This window comes from Ambystoma mexicanum, chromosome 13, assembly GCF_040938575.1.
Source record: "Ambystoma mexicanum isolate Mex_15411 chromosome 13, UKY_AmexF1_1, whole genome shotgun sequence".
NCBI classification, from domain to species: Eukaryota; Metazoa; Chordata; class Amphibia; order Caudata; family Ambystomatidae; genus Ambystoma; species Ambystoma mexicanum.
Window position 1 is genome coordinate 523,063,876 of NC_090938.1, and position 19,517 is coordinate 523,083,392.

At 43.9% G+C, this 19,517-nt stretch overlaps 1 protein-coding gene across 5 annotated transcripts in view; it reads left to right on the forward strand.

Annotated features, from left to right (window-relative positions):
* The window catches only part of LOC138521417 (spermatogenesis-associated protein 21-like), a 1,690,677-nt gene that overhangs the window by 804,944 nt on the left and 866,216 nt on the right, over positions 1-19,517 (forward strand). For all 5 annotated transcript variants that reach the window (XM_069634222.1, XM_069634219.1, XM_069634221.1 and 2 more), the window contains one exon: positions 10,861-11,054. In XM_069634222.1, coding sequence (XP_069490323.1) covers positions 10,861-11,054 — 194 coding nt within the window. The remainder of the gene's footprint in view (positions 1-10,860; positions 11,055-19,517) is intronic.

The window sequence follows — 19,517 nt, forward strand, 5'->3', positions numbered from 1 at the left end:
TTGAAATTGCAATGTCTGGGTTTGGAAACTTTGTTATGTTATTAAACAAGAGGAAGAGGGTATAAAGCAATCTCCAGGTGGTGGTCTCAAAATTGTAGTAGATTCTGTAATTGTAATGAATATTTATATTCTAATATTATAGATTGGGCCTCAGTTACATCAACTCCATGGAGTAGATCAGTCCCATAGTTGCCAAATGGCAGACTTCATTGAGAAGCGGGACTTGCATTTGAATATTATCTTGGAACACAAGAGGGAGTAACCAGTTGTTTAATAATCTTGATGCAAAGCGTGTATTAAGGGAAGCAAATTTCATATTGCTACAAGAAACCTGGCTGACTGAGTCACCTGTGTTGGATGCATGTCAGGTTTTAATACAAACAGCCAAACCCACTGGGGGAGAGTTTCTGGGGGTTTGTTGATTGCGGTTCATTCTGCATTGGCAGCGACAGCTGTCTCACTAATCTCCCATTCGGTGTTATGGCATTTTCTTCAACATCTCTTGATTTGTAGCCAAACCTATTAATGCTCAATGTTTATTGGCACAAGGGGGTAGCAGACCTTAATAGCTTTTTAATGACCATTTCTGATTTTGTCCAATCATGGTTAAGTACTACCTCTAATGGTAAGGTTATTATTGCAGGCGATCTTAATTCAAATTGTTTTTTTCCAGGTGTAAAATGTGAATTTTGGGATATCACACCATATATGTTACCTCAAGATTTCAAATCTCAAGCTGGTGGGACCTGGTATTTGGCTATAGAGACATTAGGTCTCTATGCCTTAAACAGTGCTACTCAGGGTGATAAAGTGTACCAGACCTCATGGCATAGAGGTGATAGTTCCTTGGATCTAGAATATATTTTTGTAGACCCTTTTTTGCTAAATTGCTGCTCTAATTTTAAAGTTATTAGAAACAACTGGAGTGATCATTTCATTTTAAAAGCTGAATTTAATATTTTTGTAATTTCTAGGGAACGGGTTAGATTGCCCAATATAAGACGTAATAGTGCAGGTAATGCTGTTCGGTGGTCTGAGTTTAATATTGGAATCTTGAATTCAGATTTAAACTTAATTATGCGCAACGCCCCTTTAGAAATGAGTGTTGGAAATGAGAGGTTTTCTACATTCAGTATTTTGACGAATTTATGGATGAAATGGTAAATAGAGTGAGATGTTCAGATCAACTTAAGTTTCGAAAACTCTGCATATTTTTAATGAAGAGTTGGCTTTAGTGAAGTGTACTATGCGTAGACAGATCAGGAAAATTAAGGCCCTTTCAGATACTTAGTGATTAAAAAATCTTGTATCAAGAAAATAAAACAAAAATACAGGAATTACTGCAAGTCAAGACGGGCTTTATTGCTGCACGAAGATGCTGAGTGCATGCTCCGAATTTTGGTGAAGAGCAATATGGGGGCCTTTTGGTCCTTGATTAATAACCAACAAGTTTTGCTCCCAATAACTCAATTGAATGCTGTCTCTGAACAGCAATGGATAAAGTTCTTCTAAGACCTGTATGGAACCGATAAAAGGTTAAAAGAGAATTATCCCCCGATAGGGAATAACCAACTCGATAACATTTTGTCTCTTGAGTTTGACATTGGAGCTATTCAGGAACTATTAAAAAAAGGTAAACATCCAGAGCACCGGGCCCAGTGAACTCACAATAACACCCTTAAAGTGGATGTGTCAAATTGGGCCAATGTGCTAATGTTGCTTTTTGAGAGTATACTTAATACTGGGGCTTTTCCATGAAGTACTGCTAACATTGTGCCAATATTTAAGAGTGGTTCTAGATCGGAGTTCAAAAACTATCGTCTGATTGCCTTAATAAATGCTGACTGTCAGATCTTTGCTTCACTTCTATTAACCGATTTGGAAAAATGGGCTATAACCACACATAGGTTGAATACATTCCAGACTGGGTTCCGGAAAGGGTACTCAACCAATATTAATCGTTTCATTGTGAGGTCGATTCAAGAAGCAGCCTGGTAAGAGTCTGCAAGTTGTACCTTTCTGGCTTCAATCGACCTTGTGCCGGCCTTCGAAAGAGTAGATCGCAATAGATTATGGGTCAAGCTGGCCAGTTAGGTGTTGCCGCAGGGCCTATTGAGGCTAGTGATGGGTTTATACAAAAATGCAGGTATTCGCATTCGATTAAACAAAGAAGGGGATATGTCCAGAGGAATAGGCTTCTATGTTGGATTAAGGCAGGGATGCATTTTAGCTCCCTGCCTTTTCCACATATATGTTTCAGATGCTGCTGACTGCTTTCAAGAAGCGGGTCGGATTACTCTGAGAGTGGGCTGCTGAAAAGTGGCGTGGTTGGCCTATGCCGATGATTGTCTGTTACTCGATAATACTAGGATTGAATTGCAAAGACTTCTTTCCACTTTTTCTAACTATGCCAAAGGAAAAGGTATTATTAATTAATACCAATAAAACTAGTATTTTGGCCATTTTGAGGGACAGGAATTAAAGTATTCAGCTTTGGGCTCTCGAAAATACTGCCACCAGGACTACCCTTAGTTTTGTTTATCTGGGATACCATTTTAGTGCCCAACCTGGCTTGAAAAATATAAGTGAGATTCTGTTAAAAAAGGCTGTGGTGCTTACAAATGTAGTAATTAAGACAGATAGAAAATGTGGTCAATTTTCTGTTAAACCGGCTCGGAATTTTTATGAGGGTAAAATCGTACCTTAACGTATCTATGGCCTTGAATTATATGATGACACTATATTAAAATTATTGGATCAGATTAAGGCCATGCTGGGCGACCATTATTAAAGGTTCCCAAAGCCATTCCATTAGCCATTCTTAGATTTGAACTGGGCATTACTTCTTTAGGTGCACGTGTCCAATGGCGTCTACTACTACTATTACTTAAAATTATTTCCCCTACTGCTAATTCTTTATATGAGGAGTTGGGAGTTTTGCTAGTTAGTGCAAAGCCCGCTTTGAAGAGTGCCCAGTTTTTATTTCATTAAGAGCTAAATGTGAATCCATACTGATTGAAATCTCTATGGATAAGAAAACATTATTTGAGATTCCTGATAAAGTAAAAAGGGCTCTTTATGATAAAGACTGGGTTACTACTACTGAGATGTTTCATTCTTACTGCTCTATGAAGCATTTATCGCATGAGCATAAAAGACATGGGACGCTATCTTATTTATTAACGCAATTTCCTAATCGTTTTTACAGATAGATTTTATTGAAGTTGGGTTGGAATTTGCTATTACCAAAAGAGATTTTACTTAGGTGACATGTAATTACTGAAATTGAGAGTGGCTGTAGAATTTGAAATGAAGAAACCTTAATTGAAACAACTAAACACTTGGTGCTACATTATAATATGTTGAATAATCGCAGGAGAACATTCCTAGGTAAACTATTATCCGGGAATACTGTATATGATGATGAACATATTTGGATGAGATGTATAAATATTAATAATGTCTCAGAGGGATTGGCAGTGGCGGATTTTATTAAAACTATGAATTTGCTGTATTTTTTATCTCATTAATTGATGAAATGTGCTATGAAATTAGCTATTAGTGATTAAGATTTTATTGATATTTTTTTAGATGTTTAATTTACATTTTTAATGTTATTAACAAAGTATTTCAGCTATTTTGCCCTCCTGCTTTTGGAGTATATCCAATGTCTGATGTTTCTTTTTTGTAAAGGTGTTTTGTAAACCAAATACAATAAAAATATTTTAAAAATAAATATTTCCAAACATCTGGGATACTCCCCTGCCAGGTTCTCTTTTTATTCTGGTATTTCTCGTACTCACACAGTTCCACTATTCAGTATTACTTTTGTCAAAGTGTCGGGTCTCAAACCCTCTTTCATTCACTTTCTCTGGTTTATGTCCCAGTGACCCAACCTCCTTGCGCAGGGTCATCCGACTCATGTACCTAGCAATTATTGGTACCTGGTGGAGCTGTCGAATCGCCCCGATGACCAAGCTTCCCTTCCCAGGGCTCACCGGCTTTCTCTGGTGTTCTTCGGCTCTCTCGTGGCAAACACGCAGAAGCACCCCAGCATCCTGCCTTCCCGTCTAGTGGCTTCCACATCCTTCACGGCTCCTGTCTCACTCCTGAGCACTTCTCTGTGTTTGGACGGCGTAGGCACTGATTCTCTGGTTCTCGTAGTCGCCAGGAAGGATCCTCTTCTCCTCCTGCTGCGATCTCAACACAGCGAAACACGCCCATGCAGTCATCTTCTCTCGCCATCTCCCTGCTCGTCTGTGGGCTTCTCAGGTCCGCTTCCCGGGCAGTAACTAGCCAGTTGCAACTCTCCATTACCTTCACTTGTTCCATCTTTAAAGTCCCTCCTCCTCCAGGAAGGGAGTTTCTTGGAGCCAATCAACTTCCTCCAAACACTAGACTGCTCCTTCAGATTCAGCTGAGTATTCAGCATTACTCGTCCCCTCTTCCTCGTCTCAGTCTTTATTATTCTATTTGTTGCAGAATAGCGAGGAATACTATCAGGAGGCTTTCAGGATTGGAGGGGGTGATCAGAATATGCCATTAAGACATGAAAGGAGTGATGACATCATCAGATTCATCACATACCCTTCAAATCTGATATCTTATCTATTGTACGTTCTTTTGCAATCAAAAGAGCATTGCTCATATATATATATATATATATATAAATACATATATATATATATATATATATATATATATATATATATATATATATATATATATATGTTATCCATGCAACTGACTTGCCATCAGTCATTCGAGGAGCACTCGCCTTCGGATGATACTTCAGAAATTTACATCGCTACCAGCATATCTTTTATAACCTCTTTATTGGTTAAAAGTTGGCATACACGTATATATCCGCCTTGCATCTCGGCTTTCCCAACAAAAAGTTGACGCGTTTCGCGGCGTTACTCGCTGCTTGCTCACAACACCAGTATCCTATCACCATAGTGTTAAAATACAAAGAGACATGACTGTAGGCATAGAAACAGGACATGTGGATCGACATTTAGTGGAAACAAACAAGGGTCTTACATGTTTGTTACTAGTTGATTGTGTGCCGGCGGCCATCTTAAGATAGGCTTGGTTCCTGTGATGTATTTTATCCCCTTTAATTTGGTTCATGTGAAGTCAGTGATTGAATAATCATTACAGACTCTCGTAATACCCAGTACTATCCTTCATGAACTATTAATAGCTTCTTGATGGTATGGTCTCTTCTACGGCACACTTTGTACTAGTCTTGCAAATGTCAGATTTGTTATATGGTTTCCACGTGATCTAAGTAGTGTGGTAATCTCTAATTACCATAAAATGCCTAATTCTCTAAGTATGAAATGTTTTATGCCTTCATGTAGAGTGCATGGTGCATTAGCCATTTATGAAATAAAGTGCATAGTGCCTGCAACTTATTCAAGTAATATTCCACTTGATCCGAGTAATGTGGTACTATATGGTTTTCATCTAGTACCTTGTTCCCTTTATTTAAAGTGTCTTATGCCTTAATATAAAGTGCATAGTGCATTCGACATTTGTCAAATAAAGTGCCTAGTGCAGTTTGTCAAAGTGCCAGGTGCTTACGTGCATAAAGACTTAATTGTCCATAAAGTGCTTGGTGCTTAGTGCTTAGCAACCTCGGATCAGATTAATTTTATGGAGATATCCCAATTAATGTTACCTGCATGTCTCTAGCCTACATTCTGCGTCAGTTCATACTGGTCCAAATGTTTAAAAATATACAACAATCCACAATCGTGGCTCTCCACAAAAAGCACACACATACCCATCACCACAACACATGTGATAAACATTTAGTTAAAATCTGCAACAAATCTGGATTCACACTTATTGGAAACCAGTTAATGAAATCACTTCTGATCAGTCATATATCAGACATATGAGCCATTGATCTTAGAAATCAATGTCCTAGAAAGGTATAAAGTTCTTCGTCCATGTTGTGGCCCCTTGGCTGTTTTGTTTCGAAATCTAGAATGCAACGAGTTTCTTGTTGTCGTAGCTTTTTTTCTTGGTCTCCTCCTCTAGGGCCATTATCAATGGCATGGATTCCGAAGAATGCGAAACTTTCCATGTTGTTCTCGAGGCATTCAGTAAAGTGTTTGGCCATTGGATAGTTCGCATCTTTGTTGTGTATAGCCCTGACATATTGTTGCACTCTTGTTTTCAATTTGCACTTGGTGCTTCCCACGTACCACTTGTTGCACTTACATGACAGAATGTATACCACGTATTCGGTGTCACACGTGATTTTTTCGTTGATGTGTACAGTTGCCCCTGTTACTGGCTGCTCCAAAGTAGCACAGTTTTTTGCAAACTTGCACATATTACACCTTGTGCATTTGTAGAAACCTTTCTTCCGATTCTTCAGCCAGGAGCTCGCATCATCGAGTATTTCTTTATCCATAAAGCTGTGAACTAACCTGACTTTAATCGAAATGTTCCTTCTAAAGCTAATATCTGGATGTTTCTTTAGTGACTTACCAATGTCCTTGTCAATAGTGAGCACTTTCCAATGTCTCTGCAACACTCGTTTTACTTCTGTTGTTCTACTATCATACGTTAGGATGAGACGTGTCTCTTCATTCTTTTTCGGCGTTGTCTTTTCTTTGTCCGCCAGGAGAATTTGTCTATCGTGACTTCTAGCTCTTAGGTACGCTCTTTCGATGACTTTCTTCGGATAAAATTGTTGTAAGAATCCTCTAGCTGTGGTTTTACTCTCTGCATCATATGTGTCCAGAGTAGAGCTGTTTCTTCTTATCCTTACGAATTCTCCGTATGGTACACTCCAAATTAAACTCTTCGGATGTCCACTTTTGGCATGAAGTGGCGTGTTTGACCCTGTTGGTTTTCTGTGTAGTTCACACGTAAGTGATTGCTCCACTATTCGTAAGTTCACATCTAAGAAGGTGATAAACGAGAAGCTGTGGGTTTCAGTGAACCTAAGGTTGTGCTCATTTTGATTCAACTGCTTCACAAATTCGACCCATCCATGTTCGGTCCCCTTCCAGATTATAAACAGATCATCTATGTACCTGAGCCAGATGACCACATTTTCAGTTGATTCTTGATTTTGTTCCGTCCACACCTCAGAGGCTTCCCAGAAACCCATAGTTAGATTTGCATACGACGGGGCAAATGTAGTGCCCATTGATGTGCCCTGTATTTGCCTGAAGTATTCTTCATTGAAGACGAAAATTTTGTGGGTTAAGCAGAGGTCAATCATCTCTAAGATCATCTGCGTGTGTTCAAGATAATTGAGAGACCTCGTGTTCAGATATCTCTCACAAGCTTTTTTCCCATAGTCATGCTCAATCGATGTGTATAGGGACACGACATCCATTGTTGCCATCATGAAATTTGATTCCCAAGGAATATTATTAATGCGTGATAGAAAGTCTTTGGTGTCTTTGAGATAAGAAGGTAACGTAGAGACAAAAGGAAACAAAGTTTCATCTATGAATTTAGACATACTCTCCAGAACTGACCCTACTAAGGAAACAATCGGTCTCCCTGGTGGTTTTTTACAATTTTTGTGTATTTTCGGAAGAAAATATATAGTGGGTGTGGTGGAGTTTGTCGTTTGTAAAAATGTACAGTTCTCTTCGGTAAGAATGCCTTTCTGCTCCCAACCTGCTACAAACTTCTTTGTTTTTTCTTCTAGCTCTTTTGTAGGATTTCCATCACATCTTTCGTAGCAGTTTTTATCAGTCAACTGTTTGTATGCCTCTTTAATGTAATTCTCACGAGTCATGAGTACAATATTACGTCCCTTATCAGAGGGCTTAATTACGCAGTTGGTCAGGTTGCATAGTTCTTTAAGGGCCACTCTATCCTTCATGGTTAGATTACTTTTTTCTTGATGTCCTTTGTTACGCCTGAGTTTTTTGAGATCTTCTATTACCAGTGTTTGAAACGCCTCAATGTTATTGGCTGTATTCATCATGGGATTGAACTTGGATTTTTGTTTAAGTTTGCTTTTAACCGTCCAATCTGTTCGTATCTCCAACTCTTGAAAATCAATTGATTCCATCTCTTGATCAACATCGATTGTTGTACCTTTCTGAAGCTCCACCAGATCGGAAAGGACCCCAATTTCAGCAATAGTTATCTCCGTTCTGCCTTCTGGTACTACGGTTTTCCGTGCTTTGAAGTCAGTAGTGGAGAAAAATTTCTTCAAACGTAATTTTCTGACGAAATGGTCAAAGTCTATGCGGGTTTGTACATAGTCAAAACCCGATGTTGGACAGAAATTCAAGTCCATACCTAATAGTTTCGTTTGATTGTCAGTCAAGGTGTGGTTCAACAGGTTTATGATTTTAAAACTTGTCTCAGTGTTTTGACTTGTATTTTCTATTTTCCAGAGCACAGCGATCTGCCCAGGGTACTGCTCGGGGCACTTGTTTCCCCTCTGCCCCCTCCTCGTTTTTTTCGGCCTCCTCTGCCTCTGCTGTTTGCTTGTGCTCCACCACTTGCTTTTTTTTTGATTTTTGCTATCTTGGCAAAGCAGTCTCATTTCGTCTAAAAAATTAAGCCGTATGCTCGACTCTTCACTTTCACTACCAGTTGCATCTGATTCAGATGCTGATGAAATGGATCCACTTTCTCCATTCTTTGCCGCTGATGTTGTAATTTCCCCTGGGATAGATCTCTGTTTTAGTTGTTCAAACCTTCTGGCAAACGTATATACTCTGCCTTGTTCGTAGTCTTATATATATATGTAAAGAAAACATCACCTCTGACTCTTAACAGGACTCTGAAGCATTGCTATGCCTCTGGCTGGGACATCATTGGACACAGTCCTTCAGTGTGGAACTCGTAAGAGGTTAGTGAGCCTACCCCTTTGTGTCATAGTGGGCTCATATTAGTGCCCTTAGCCAGTGTGCCTCATTGAGTAATCCACATGCTGAAATAAACTGCATGTAACTTAAATGTTACCATTTAAAATGACATAAGGCTCAGTCTTTTCGTTTTTCCAAGATTGATAAAATAAGTGCTATTGAATTTTCTGCAATGTGAGCTACAAAAACTGTTAGCATGACTATTGATATTATTACCACATTTGATAAGTGAGCATTTGGGTCAAGTACAGTAGGATATGGTGTACAGCTATTCTCCAATCTACTCTATTTTAGACTATCTCGAAACCCATCAAATGCAATGCTTCTGCGGTCCAGACACTTTAAACGTTATTGCTAGGTATTGGGTTTGTATGGTCTACTGCCCCATTTTCAGGCTTAGCAAACTTTGCTTTTTTGTGATTTATTGAACTCTATCAATGCAACAAACCGCTCTGTAGTTCATCCTCACCTCTTCCCAGAGTGACTCTCCGAAAAGCTGTTGGTATGGCATCTCACATCAGACACCAGAATATTCTAACATAGCTTTATCTGAGGTACTAACTCATGAGATTTTGAAAGCCCAAGTTGGTTCTTCATTGTCTACAGGGGCAACGGTTGGCCTTGTACATCCTGATTTGTGTGTCATCTATGCTGTCCCAAACTGAAAAACAAGTGAATCAAAACTATGCTTATCAGAAGATTCCAATGGCATTCTCCACATTCAGGCGGCTATTTTCGGCTGGTTGAATTATCTCTTGCGTTACTCTCACTTCGAAGACCCAAGAGAAGTTCCTGCTTGAAATCAATAAAGCACATTTCATCATAAGTAAAACAGTATTGCTGGCATTAAAATAATGAACTGTCAAAAAATCTGCAGACTGTGGCCCTCAGTATGAGGTTGCGGGTAGGCCGCCAGTGCTACCGGCGGCCTACCAGCAACCTCGGCTTACTGTTTCTGCCGCTGAGTATCCCGGTAATACCGGGATATTACGGGCGGCAGAGGAACGGTAAGATATGAACACTGAAGCATCGGCACCGTTATTAATAGTGCCTGTGCTTTAGTGAACAATCTGCCTGTAGGGGCTTGAGACTTGTAGTTTTCCGGTCCGGAAAAGGTGCCGCTAATGTTGTTACCAGCACCTTATTTACAGACTGGCAAATATATAATGATGGCAATATGTCTCCACTTGCATATTATAAGGCTGTCATCAACATACTTGCTTACATGCTTCTGCTTGACAATAGGCTGTCACTGTCTTTGGAATTCAATGGTAAGCCTGTATGCAAATAAGCATTACTTGTACTGTGTTTTCAGAATCCCTGACCTGTGAGATGGCCAACACTTTACTTGCCTCCCAGAGTCAACCATAAGATCTGGCCTTCTGCAGCAGCATGCAGCAGTGTCCAGTATATGAGGCAGTCCAGTGAAGTGCCAGAGAGGGCTGCAGACACCAATCCTGGTCTCTTGGGCATGTCTTTACTTTATTGAATAAGAAGCTTGGTCCTGTTGCTCTGGTTTGGTTTGCGAAGAGTATTGTGTATTTGCCAATCAGAAGTAGTCTGTGTACTGGAAGAACCTACGCCAGGGGTCTGCAAACTGCACCCCATCAGATGTTTTAGCCTCAGCTCACATGATCCTTCAACATTGACTATGCTGGATAGGGCTGGTAGAAGTTGTAGTCTGAAACATTTGAAGAGCTAAAGGTTCCAGACCCCTGACCTATGCTGTTGGATGTGCTAGCATTCTTGTTCTCTTTAGCTTAGCATTGGTGGTTTGTAACAAATCCTAAATATATGTGTGGCATATTACTGGATGACCCTTTAATTACGTCTTTAATAATGTTTTGCATCATTTTCTTTCATGTAAGTGTGACACCTGTATTATTGTTTCTCTGGATTGTTCTGTCCATTCTGTGCAACAGTAAAGTTTGTCAGCAGATAAAATCTATATATTTTAATCACGGAATTGCATCTCTCGCTCTTCTGTTGAATACAGCCTCAGCAAGGAGTTAGAGCTTGCTCAACAGTCATTCACACCTGAAAGAAAATCCCTGTGGATATCACCCCCAAAAGAGTCAGCATTGCCACCCTATCCATTGACCTCGCCTTCTCAGAGATCCTGGTCTCAAAGATCTAAGAAATTGCCAAAGGCCCAGCTGGATAGCAACCTCACTGAGCAACAAGAGTCAGGTGAGGCCAGTGCACTGGGCAGTGTGGGTTTGAAGGAGAGTACAAGAACACATGGCTCTTCAGGTCCTGAAATGTGAAACAGAGCAATTTCTTTATCTAGTGGCCCATCTGTTACTCACACTATCAAAGTGAGCTGAAACTATATTGTTTTCAGTGTATATTGAGTGTTGCTAACTTTTTGCCTTTGAGGTGACAGTTTAGTTTCTTGTGCTATTGGTATCTTCTATGCCAAGAATCAAGCATTTTTTGCAGAGCACTAAGAAAATGGAAGCCAGCTCCACACATGTCTAGTTGTTTACTACTTATACACACACATAGGTTTTCAAACCTCAGTCACTTCTTCTCACATTTCTTGGACAGCTATGGTCTACTTCGCAGAGCTACGTCTCAACCTATATTGTTTTTTTTGTAGCACTCCTTTCTCTGTTTCACCATTCTCCTTGCTGTTCTTTTTTGACTCAACCTTTTGTATTTAAACAGGGCCAGAGACCTCCTGCAAACGTTTGTGAGGCACACAAACACAATTTATGTCCATAGAGCCTACATTTGTGGCTTCACTGGCCATGCTAATCTTTGCAACTGTGTTTGATTTTGGCCACCCAAGGACAGGCTGCATCAATGGTGTCTCATTCTTCATATTATGTAACGTCATTTGTGCATTTAACTAGATGTTCCATAGGAAATCTAAACTATCCGTATGAAATATATGCAGTTACTACTTTATTTTAAGTTATGAAATATGATTGTATAGTAGGGCTAAACTGTTGAAATGACTAGACTTGTATATCGTCCCTTATTAGGTCACTAATTGTATCAACATTTATCTTTGCTGAAATCATCTTCAATTTCAGAGTCTGCTAGGTTTGATACAGTGTGAGAATCATTATCACACACTTCCTTTCCTCCACTTTCACACATGTCTGTACAAGGTATGTTTTTTGCTAACCATTTATGGAATGCATAATAGAGTGTGAAGCAGATGACATTTCGCAGAACACAGGACTCCGTCTTCCATTTTCCATCCATGTCCAATTGGAGATGCAATTGTTATCTGTGATAGAGCATCTTGGTTCCAAATTATTACCTGGTTGTTGACTTTCTTCATTGCAGGTACAAAAGCATGTCTTCTAGGCAATAACCTTTGCCAGCTCATCTGGAAACATATTTCAGTGCATCTCTGCAAGTTTAGTTAAGCTAGTTCTGGGTACATATTGCCAAAGGTGTATCCTCTGTCGCTGTAGTAAATGATTTCCAGTATGACATTTAACCTTTCCCTGATAAAGTATCTGAGCAATCAGATCCAGATAAGGTGTGAAATGTAGGAAATACAGAAAGCTTCTAGGAGCTTAGCTATAGGACTATCCCAATTGAAACAATAGGGGCCATTTTATAACATATGTTAATTGCTTGCAGGGGACCACCAATGCTTATGTGGCTCTGTTCCTTTGCATACTATGTTAAATATTCTCAAAGTGGAGTGTAATTGGAAAGAGTAAAATGAAGCAAAATCGCCTTTTCTCTTCACTTTTACTCTTCGCTTTGAGAGAAATAAAACAATGCTTGAGAATATGCTTTGCAGGTGGCCTTTTATTATAGATTCCAATGGACTCTGCCTCTTTGTTAGCAGGTGCTAATGTGAGGCATATTCCATTGTAGTCCATTCATTTTACGCCTGCATGAAAATCTCATGCAGGCGTAAAAAATGAAGTGCTCCACTGAAACAGAGGAGAAAAACAAAGCAGAGATGCTATCCCCACTTTGCTGCCCTTCTGCCATTCAGGACAGCAGGAAAAGGGCTGCAGTGGAAAATAAACCCGTAGAATCCGTTTTTCGCTTTCATTTTTCAAACCACTCTCTACAAAATGCCATTTTATAGTGAGTCAAGCAGAAAATTGCTTCAATATTGGTTCAGGGGGCCATCAACATGTAAGTGTAAGAGGTCCCCGGCATGCAGTTAACATATTTTAAAACATTCCCCCAGAGTGTTTTGAAATATTTACAAAGAAGAACTCAGGTGGGAGTTTTGAATAGCTTCTTATAGCAAGAATGAAAACATTTGTGTCCTGTGCAAATATGTAGAGCGTCATTTTCCAAACTCATGGATCAGTAAAACATGACAGTAAAAGTGGCAGTAATGCTTACTTACACTTTTACCGACCTGGCGGCTTTTGTAGCGTTTGTCAGGCAGAGTTGGAGAGAAGGCCTCCTGTTCCCGCTCTCCGTGACAAATCCACCCGGTTTGCCACCAGCATGAGATTTTAATGCAGTCTGTAAACAAATGCATTCCTATGACATCTGCCCGAGTTTACCATCTGGTGAAATCAGCAGATTCCATAGCAATTTCTTGTAAATGCCTAGCGTAGGTGTGAATTGTAACAGGCATTTACACTCTTTACCTTTCCACTCAGTTTTGAAAATGTCGAACATTTCACGGGGGGCTTTTACACTTAAGTGGAAATGGTCCTTGTCCCCTCAAATGCAATTTGCAATTGTTGTGAAATGACCCCCACAGAGTTTTGTCGCCCTTCTTTCTGTGGCATTGATGGCATGAAAATTATCTTGGTGTCTGTCTCTTCTTGTGTACTGCAAAGACGGTCCAAAGAACAATGTGAGGCTGCAACTTCTGTACAACACACCACTACATCATCTTTTCTGGTCATTTGTGCATGCTGTAGCATTTTTTTTTTTTTTTTAACTTGTTTATTTTCAGTCGGCATACAGGAGAAAGCATTGACATCTTAGTTTAACACTTTATCTCAGAGTTATAATCCGCTTATTTACATCCCCCCCACCCAACCCCACTTCTTGGTCTCGGGGGTCTACCGTGGACTGTCTATTTCCCTCCCCATAAGGTCCGATTTCTGATTCATTCGCTCCTGTCTCTTCCCACCTCGGTTCTCCTTTCTCCTTCCCCTCCCAGCTTACGTCCTCAAGTCCTGGGTTTGGCTATCCTCTGGGGCCTGCTCCTCCATCAGCTAGGACCGTTCCCTGTCCGCCGCCTGCTGGGCCAATTGCACTAGGCGCGGTTTGTATGTCATGGCCGGGAAGCGTAAGTCATAGTCAATCACAGGCGACCAAATGTTTGTGAACTGATGGAGGCGGCCTCTGTTTGCTGCCATCACTTTCTCAGCAATGAAGATGTCCCAGATTTTCAGCCACCATAGCACCGGTAGGGGGCCCTCCGGGGTCTTCCATGTCCGGGCTATTGTGATTTTAGCGGCTAGGAGTAATTGCGTGATGAGGGCCGCGGGAGCGCCCGTTTTCGGGTAGGTGTCCGGGATCGGGGTCCCCAGCAGTAGCAGCTCCGGTTCCAGTGGCAGTGGAATTTGGGTTATGTCTGTGATGGTCCCTATACATTGGGTCCAGAAGCTCTTCACCACCGGGCATGACCACCACATGTGTAGATAGGAGCCTGGCGCGCCGCATCGACGCCAGCATTGTGGGTCCAGTGACTGGTTGAAGTGGTGTAGTTGTAGTGGTGGGAAATACCATCTCATGAGCAGTTTGTATGCACATTCCCGGTTGGTGATGCAGAAGGATGAGGAGTGTGTGCGGGCCCATATATTGATCCAGTCTTGATCTTGGATTGCGTGTCCTAGGTCCTTTTCCCACTGCGCCATATATGTCGCTCTCTTGGACAGGAGGTTCTCTTGGAATAGTCGGTGTAGTGTCGAGATCCGTCCTCGGGAGGGGGGGTCCGCTACTGTTAGTTCCAGGGCATCCAGGGTCCGGGTGGCCGCCTCTCGCGTCTGGGGGTGTGTGCACCAGTGTCTAATTTGGCAGTACGTGAATCTGTCTGACTCAGTGAGGTTGAACGCACTTTTGCATTGGGCGAATGTCAGCGGCTGGGTTCCCTCAAATAGTTGGCTTAGGGAAGAGAGTCCCCCGGCGATCCATTTCTTAAAGTTAGTGGGGTGAGCTCCCGGGGAGAACGCCGGGTTGTGGAAGACTGGGGCTGAGGGGCCCAGCGCTCTCGGGATACCTCTGGCTTTGCGGGCCCAATCCCATGCCTTCAATGTTTGCTTGGTTGAGGATAATATAGCTGGCCATGTCCGGCGCAGTGCGGTTGGCAAGTGTAGAAGGAAGCGTAATGGGAGGGGTAATCTGGACTGCTCTATGTCCATCCATTTGGGGCGCCCTGACGTTATAGTCCAAGCCCTAGTATGCGCTATCTGCGCCGCCATTTGGTATTTTTGGAGGTCAGGGACCCCTAGACCTCCCTGGTCTGAAGCACATAGCATTGTCCTCCGGGGAATGCGGGCCTTCTTCCTCCTCCATATGAATCCAAATATCTTCCTTTGCAGTCTCTGTAGTTGTGGGCGAGGGACTATGATGGGGAGAGCCGAGCAGGCGTACAGGAATCGTGGCAGCAGGTTCATCTTACAGGCTGTGATACGGCCTATTAAGGATATTTCCTGCTTGTGCCAGGAGTCTAGGTCTTTTTCCAGGGCTTTCATCAGGGGGGGGAAGTTTATCCGATAGATGTCTCCTGGATTAGCGGGGATCTGCACCCCAAGGTAGGGGATGGATGTGTCATTTAACGGGACCGCGCATTGAGCTCTGAAGGATGCCTTCTCTCTCTGGCTCAACCCTATCCCCAGGGCTGTCGATTTCATAAAGTTAATGGCGAATCCGGATACTCTCCCAAATCTGTGGATTTCCGCTAGGGCGGCTTTTAAGGATTGCGAGGTGTCTGTGATGGATATCATCACGTCGTCAGCGTAGAGCGCTATCTTGTGCTGGGTAGGGCCCACTTGGAGGCCTTTGATTCTAGGGTTAAGTCGAATCCGCTGGGCCAGTGATTCCATTACCATAGCGAATAGCAGGGGGGAGAGGGGGCAGCCCTGTCTGGTGCGGCATGTCAGGGAGATCGGGTGAGTCAGGAGGCCGTTCACTCGGAGCAGGGTGGTCGGGGCTTGGTAGTTCGCTAGGGTGAGCTTTAGGAAGGAGGGCCCAATGCCGAATGACTCCAGCGTGAGGCGGAGGAACGACCAGTCCACTTTGTCGAAAGCCTTGGTCGCATCTAAGGCTAGCAGGGTGAGTTTTTCCGAATCTTGTCTGGCGATTTCGATCAGGTTGAGGACTCTGCGTGTATTATCTGTGGTGGCTCTGTTTAAGATGAATCCCGTCTGGTCTGGGTTTATGATGTCCGGGAGAAGCCTCGCTAATCGGTTTGCCAAGACCTTCGAGTAGATATTCGCATCTAGGTTTAGTAGTGAGATGGGTCGATAGGCTGCTATGTCGCTTGGGTCCTTTCCTGGTTTCAGAGCTAATACTGTTATTGACTCTCTCATTGACGGGGTTGTTGATCCAGAGGTGGCGAAGGAGTTGAAGAGGGTCGTCATTGCGGCTAGTAGCTGAGGCCGGAAGAGTTTGTAGAATCGGGACGAGAAACCGTCCGGGCCCGGGGCTCTTGTTCTTAAGCTTTTAACGGCTTCGTCGATCTCCTCGCTGGTAATCGGGGCCTCCAATTCTTCTCTGCTCGTAGCTGAGAGCTTAGGCAAGGCGGCTTCCCGTAGGTAGGACTGCTGCTCTTCCTGGTGCTTTTGGGTAGCTGTCATGGTTTCGGTGACGTGAGCTTCTGCAATTCTCAGCTTATCTCGATCCGCGAATTGGGCTGCACCCTGGGGGTCTCGGAGGCTTAGAATAGTGTTCCTTTTCTTGGTTCTTGCGAGTTTTTCCACCAGGAATTTATTAGCTTTGTTTCCCCTGGCGTAGTAGCTCTGCTTCGTCTTGGTTAATAGCTGGGCTGTGTCCTCCGCGTAATGAGCCTCTAGTTTCCTCCGTGCCGTCTGCAGGATTCGGTAGGTTCTCGGGGACCAGTTCTTAGCTTTACATGCTGTTTCTGCCTCTAGAACCTTGTCTTCTAGGATGCGGCGGGTCTGTTGCTTTTGCCTGTGGTAGGCTGCCCCTCGAGAGATCAGCACCCCTCGTACTACGGCCTTCATTGCATCCCATGTCGTTGCTGGGGAGGTGTCTTCGTTTTTATTGTCTTCGAAGTACTGTTTGATGGTTTTAGCTACTACGTCCCTCGTCGCCATGTCGTTTAGAATCGGGTCATGTAGAGACCATCTGCGTCTTGGGGGCGGGTCCGGGTTATAGGCTCTTAGCGTTAGCATCACGGGGGCATGATCTGAATGGATTCTGGGGCCTATGAGGACATCGTCTGTGTATGACAGGATCTGGGGGGATGCCAGTAGGAGGTCGATACGTGAGTAAGTCCTATGCACGTAAGAATAGCATGAGTAGTCTCGTTCCTCTGGATGGAGTATCCTCCAGGTATCCACCACTTCGAAGGTTCGGAACAATTTAAGTAGGGCGATCGCCAAGCCAAAGTCTCCGCGGGTAGGGGGGTGTGATCTATCTACCAGTGGGTTGGGGACTCCGTTGAAATCTCCCCCGATGATGGTCTGACCTTCAACAAACGGAAGCAGGGAGTTTTCCAGGGTCGAGTAGAATGCCTCTTGTTCTTGGTTTGGTGCGTATACTGAAATCAATGTGTATACTTGGCCGAGGATTCGGGATTTCACCGCTACGAAGCGGCCGTTTGGGTCCCGTTTAGAGTCCAGGATTTGAGGCTTCAAATCTTTGGCGATTAAAATAGCCGTGCCACCCTTCTTCATTCCGTTCGAAGCCAAGAACTGCGTTGGGAATTGCCGGTCTCTGAGCCTTGCGAAGTCCGCTGGGATCAAGTGTGTCTCCTGAAGGAAGACAACGGAGGCTTTCTCATTCTGGATGCGTTGTAGGATTGTTTTCCTCTTCTGTGGGGCGTTGAGGCCTCTAACGTTCAGTGTTAGGAACCTTAGCTTCTGGATCAGCGAGGGGGCCTCTTGGGTGCCTTCTGGGGTGGGATACTGTTCCTCGTGGGTGGGTTGGGGGTATTCAGTCTTCATATCGAGATTCCGAGTTAGCTAGGTTCTCCTGCAGCCGGGTTTTCTGTGTCCTCCAACGGGAGGGCAATATTTTGTCTGAGTGGGGCCCCCAACGGGTGGGCAAACTTAAACGGGTGGGAGAGCTCCCAACTGTACGGGGGGCTGGAGGTTTCTGCGCAGCCGCCCTTACGGCCAACGTGGCCCAAACAGTTTTCCTCGCCAACGGGGCGGGGGACGAACCATTGAGATCCGCTCGGCTCCAAGGGTTGGTAGGTGGCATACTCCTTGGAGAGGGGGGACTGGACCATTCGGGGCCTGCGGCGTTGCCATGCTTCGTTTTGGCTTCAGCGTCGGACCTAATATCGTGGCCGCTGGCCTCTAGATCATTTCACCTTTCGGCATCTTTGCGATTTAGACCAGGGTTGTTGCTGTCCTTGAGGTGATTGATCTGGTTCCTCTGGCGGGAGGAGTGGACTAGGGGTGGGCGAGGTTTCTGGAGAGTTTGGGCGGAGGATCGATTTAGCATCCTCTAGATGGCTAATTTTGCGTAGAGTTCCCTGGAACGAGAATTGTAGAGTAGCGGGGAAGAGCCAACGGTAACGGATTTGCTGGCTCTGGAGGAATAGGGTCAAGGGCTTGAGAGCTCTCCTCTTCTGTACGGTGATCGGGGAGAGATCTTGATATATCTGTAGGGGGGTGCTCATGAACGACAGTTCATCTTTGGAGCGGCTTATTGCCGAGATGGCTTCTTTGATCGCGTAGAAGTGTATTCTCGTGATCACATCCGGAGGGCCGTCTGAATCTACACCTCGTCTCGGGCGTAGTCTGTGGGTTCGGTCCAGGATGAGTTGGGCTTTGTCCATTGATGGAAGGAGAGCCTGGAAGAAGTTGCCTATATACTCCGGGAGCTCTTTATCTTGGATCGTTGCTGGGACCCCACAGATGCGCAAGTTATTCCGTCGGGCCCTGTTTTCTAAGTCTTCTTGCTTGAATGCGAGAATCTCATTGCTGGACTGAAGCGCTCGGATCTCACGACGCATTTCTATTATGGCCGCATCGTGGTTCTGGGTCAGGTCTTCGATTTCTCCTATCCTCTGTTCTGCTTCCGTGAGTCGCTGGTCGGTTTGTTCCAGTCGTGTGGTGAGCTCGGTCATGCAGGACCGAATTTCGGCCTTAATATCTCTCATGAAGGCCATTAGGTCATCTCTGGTGGCGAGGTTACCTTGTTCTTCTGAGGGCTTTTGCGGGGTAAGCTTGGGTAAGGGGTCCGGTTTTCTTGGCTTGTCTGTTGCTAAGAGCATGGTGGAAATGTCCGTGGTTTTGGCTGGCTTGGTGAGTCTCGACATTTTGCCGGGGCTGGGATTCAGGGGATCTTCTTCTAGCTGGACGCTCCTGGTGGGGGGCGCTTTGGGGAGGATGATTAGTTTCGGAGGAATCTGTTATGCATGGCGAGTGATCCGTCTACCGTGTTAGGTGTCAGCTTTGCGGTGGTTATGCTTGGGTCTTTCCACTCCTGGATGTAGTGGAGGGGGGGGTCGGCTCCGCCCGCGGTCAGTATTCACCCAGCCAAGAGGCCGGAGCTATCCAGGAT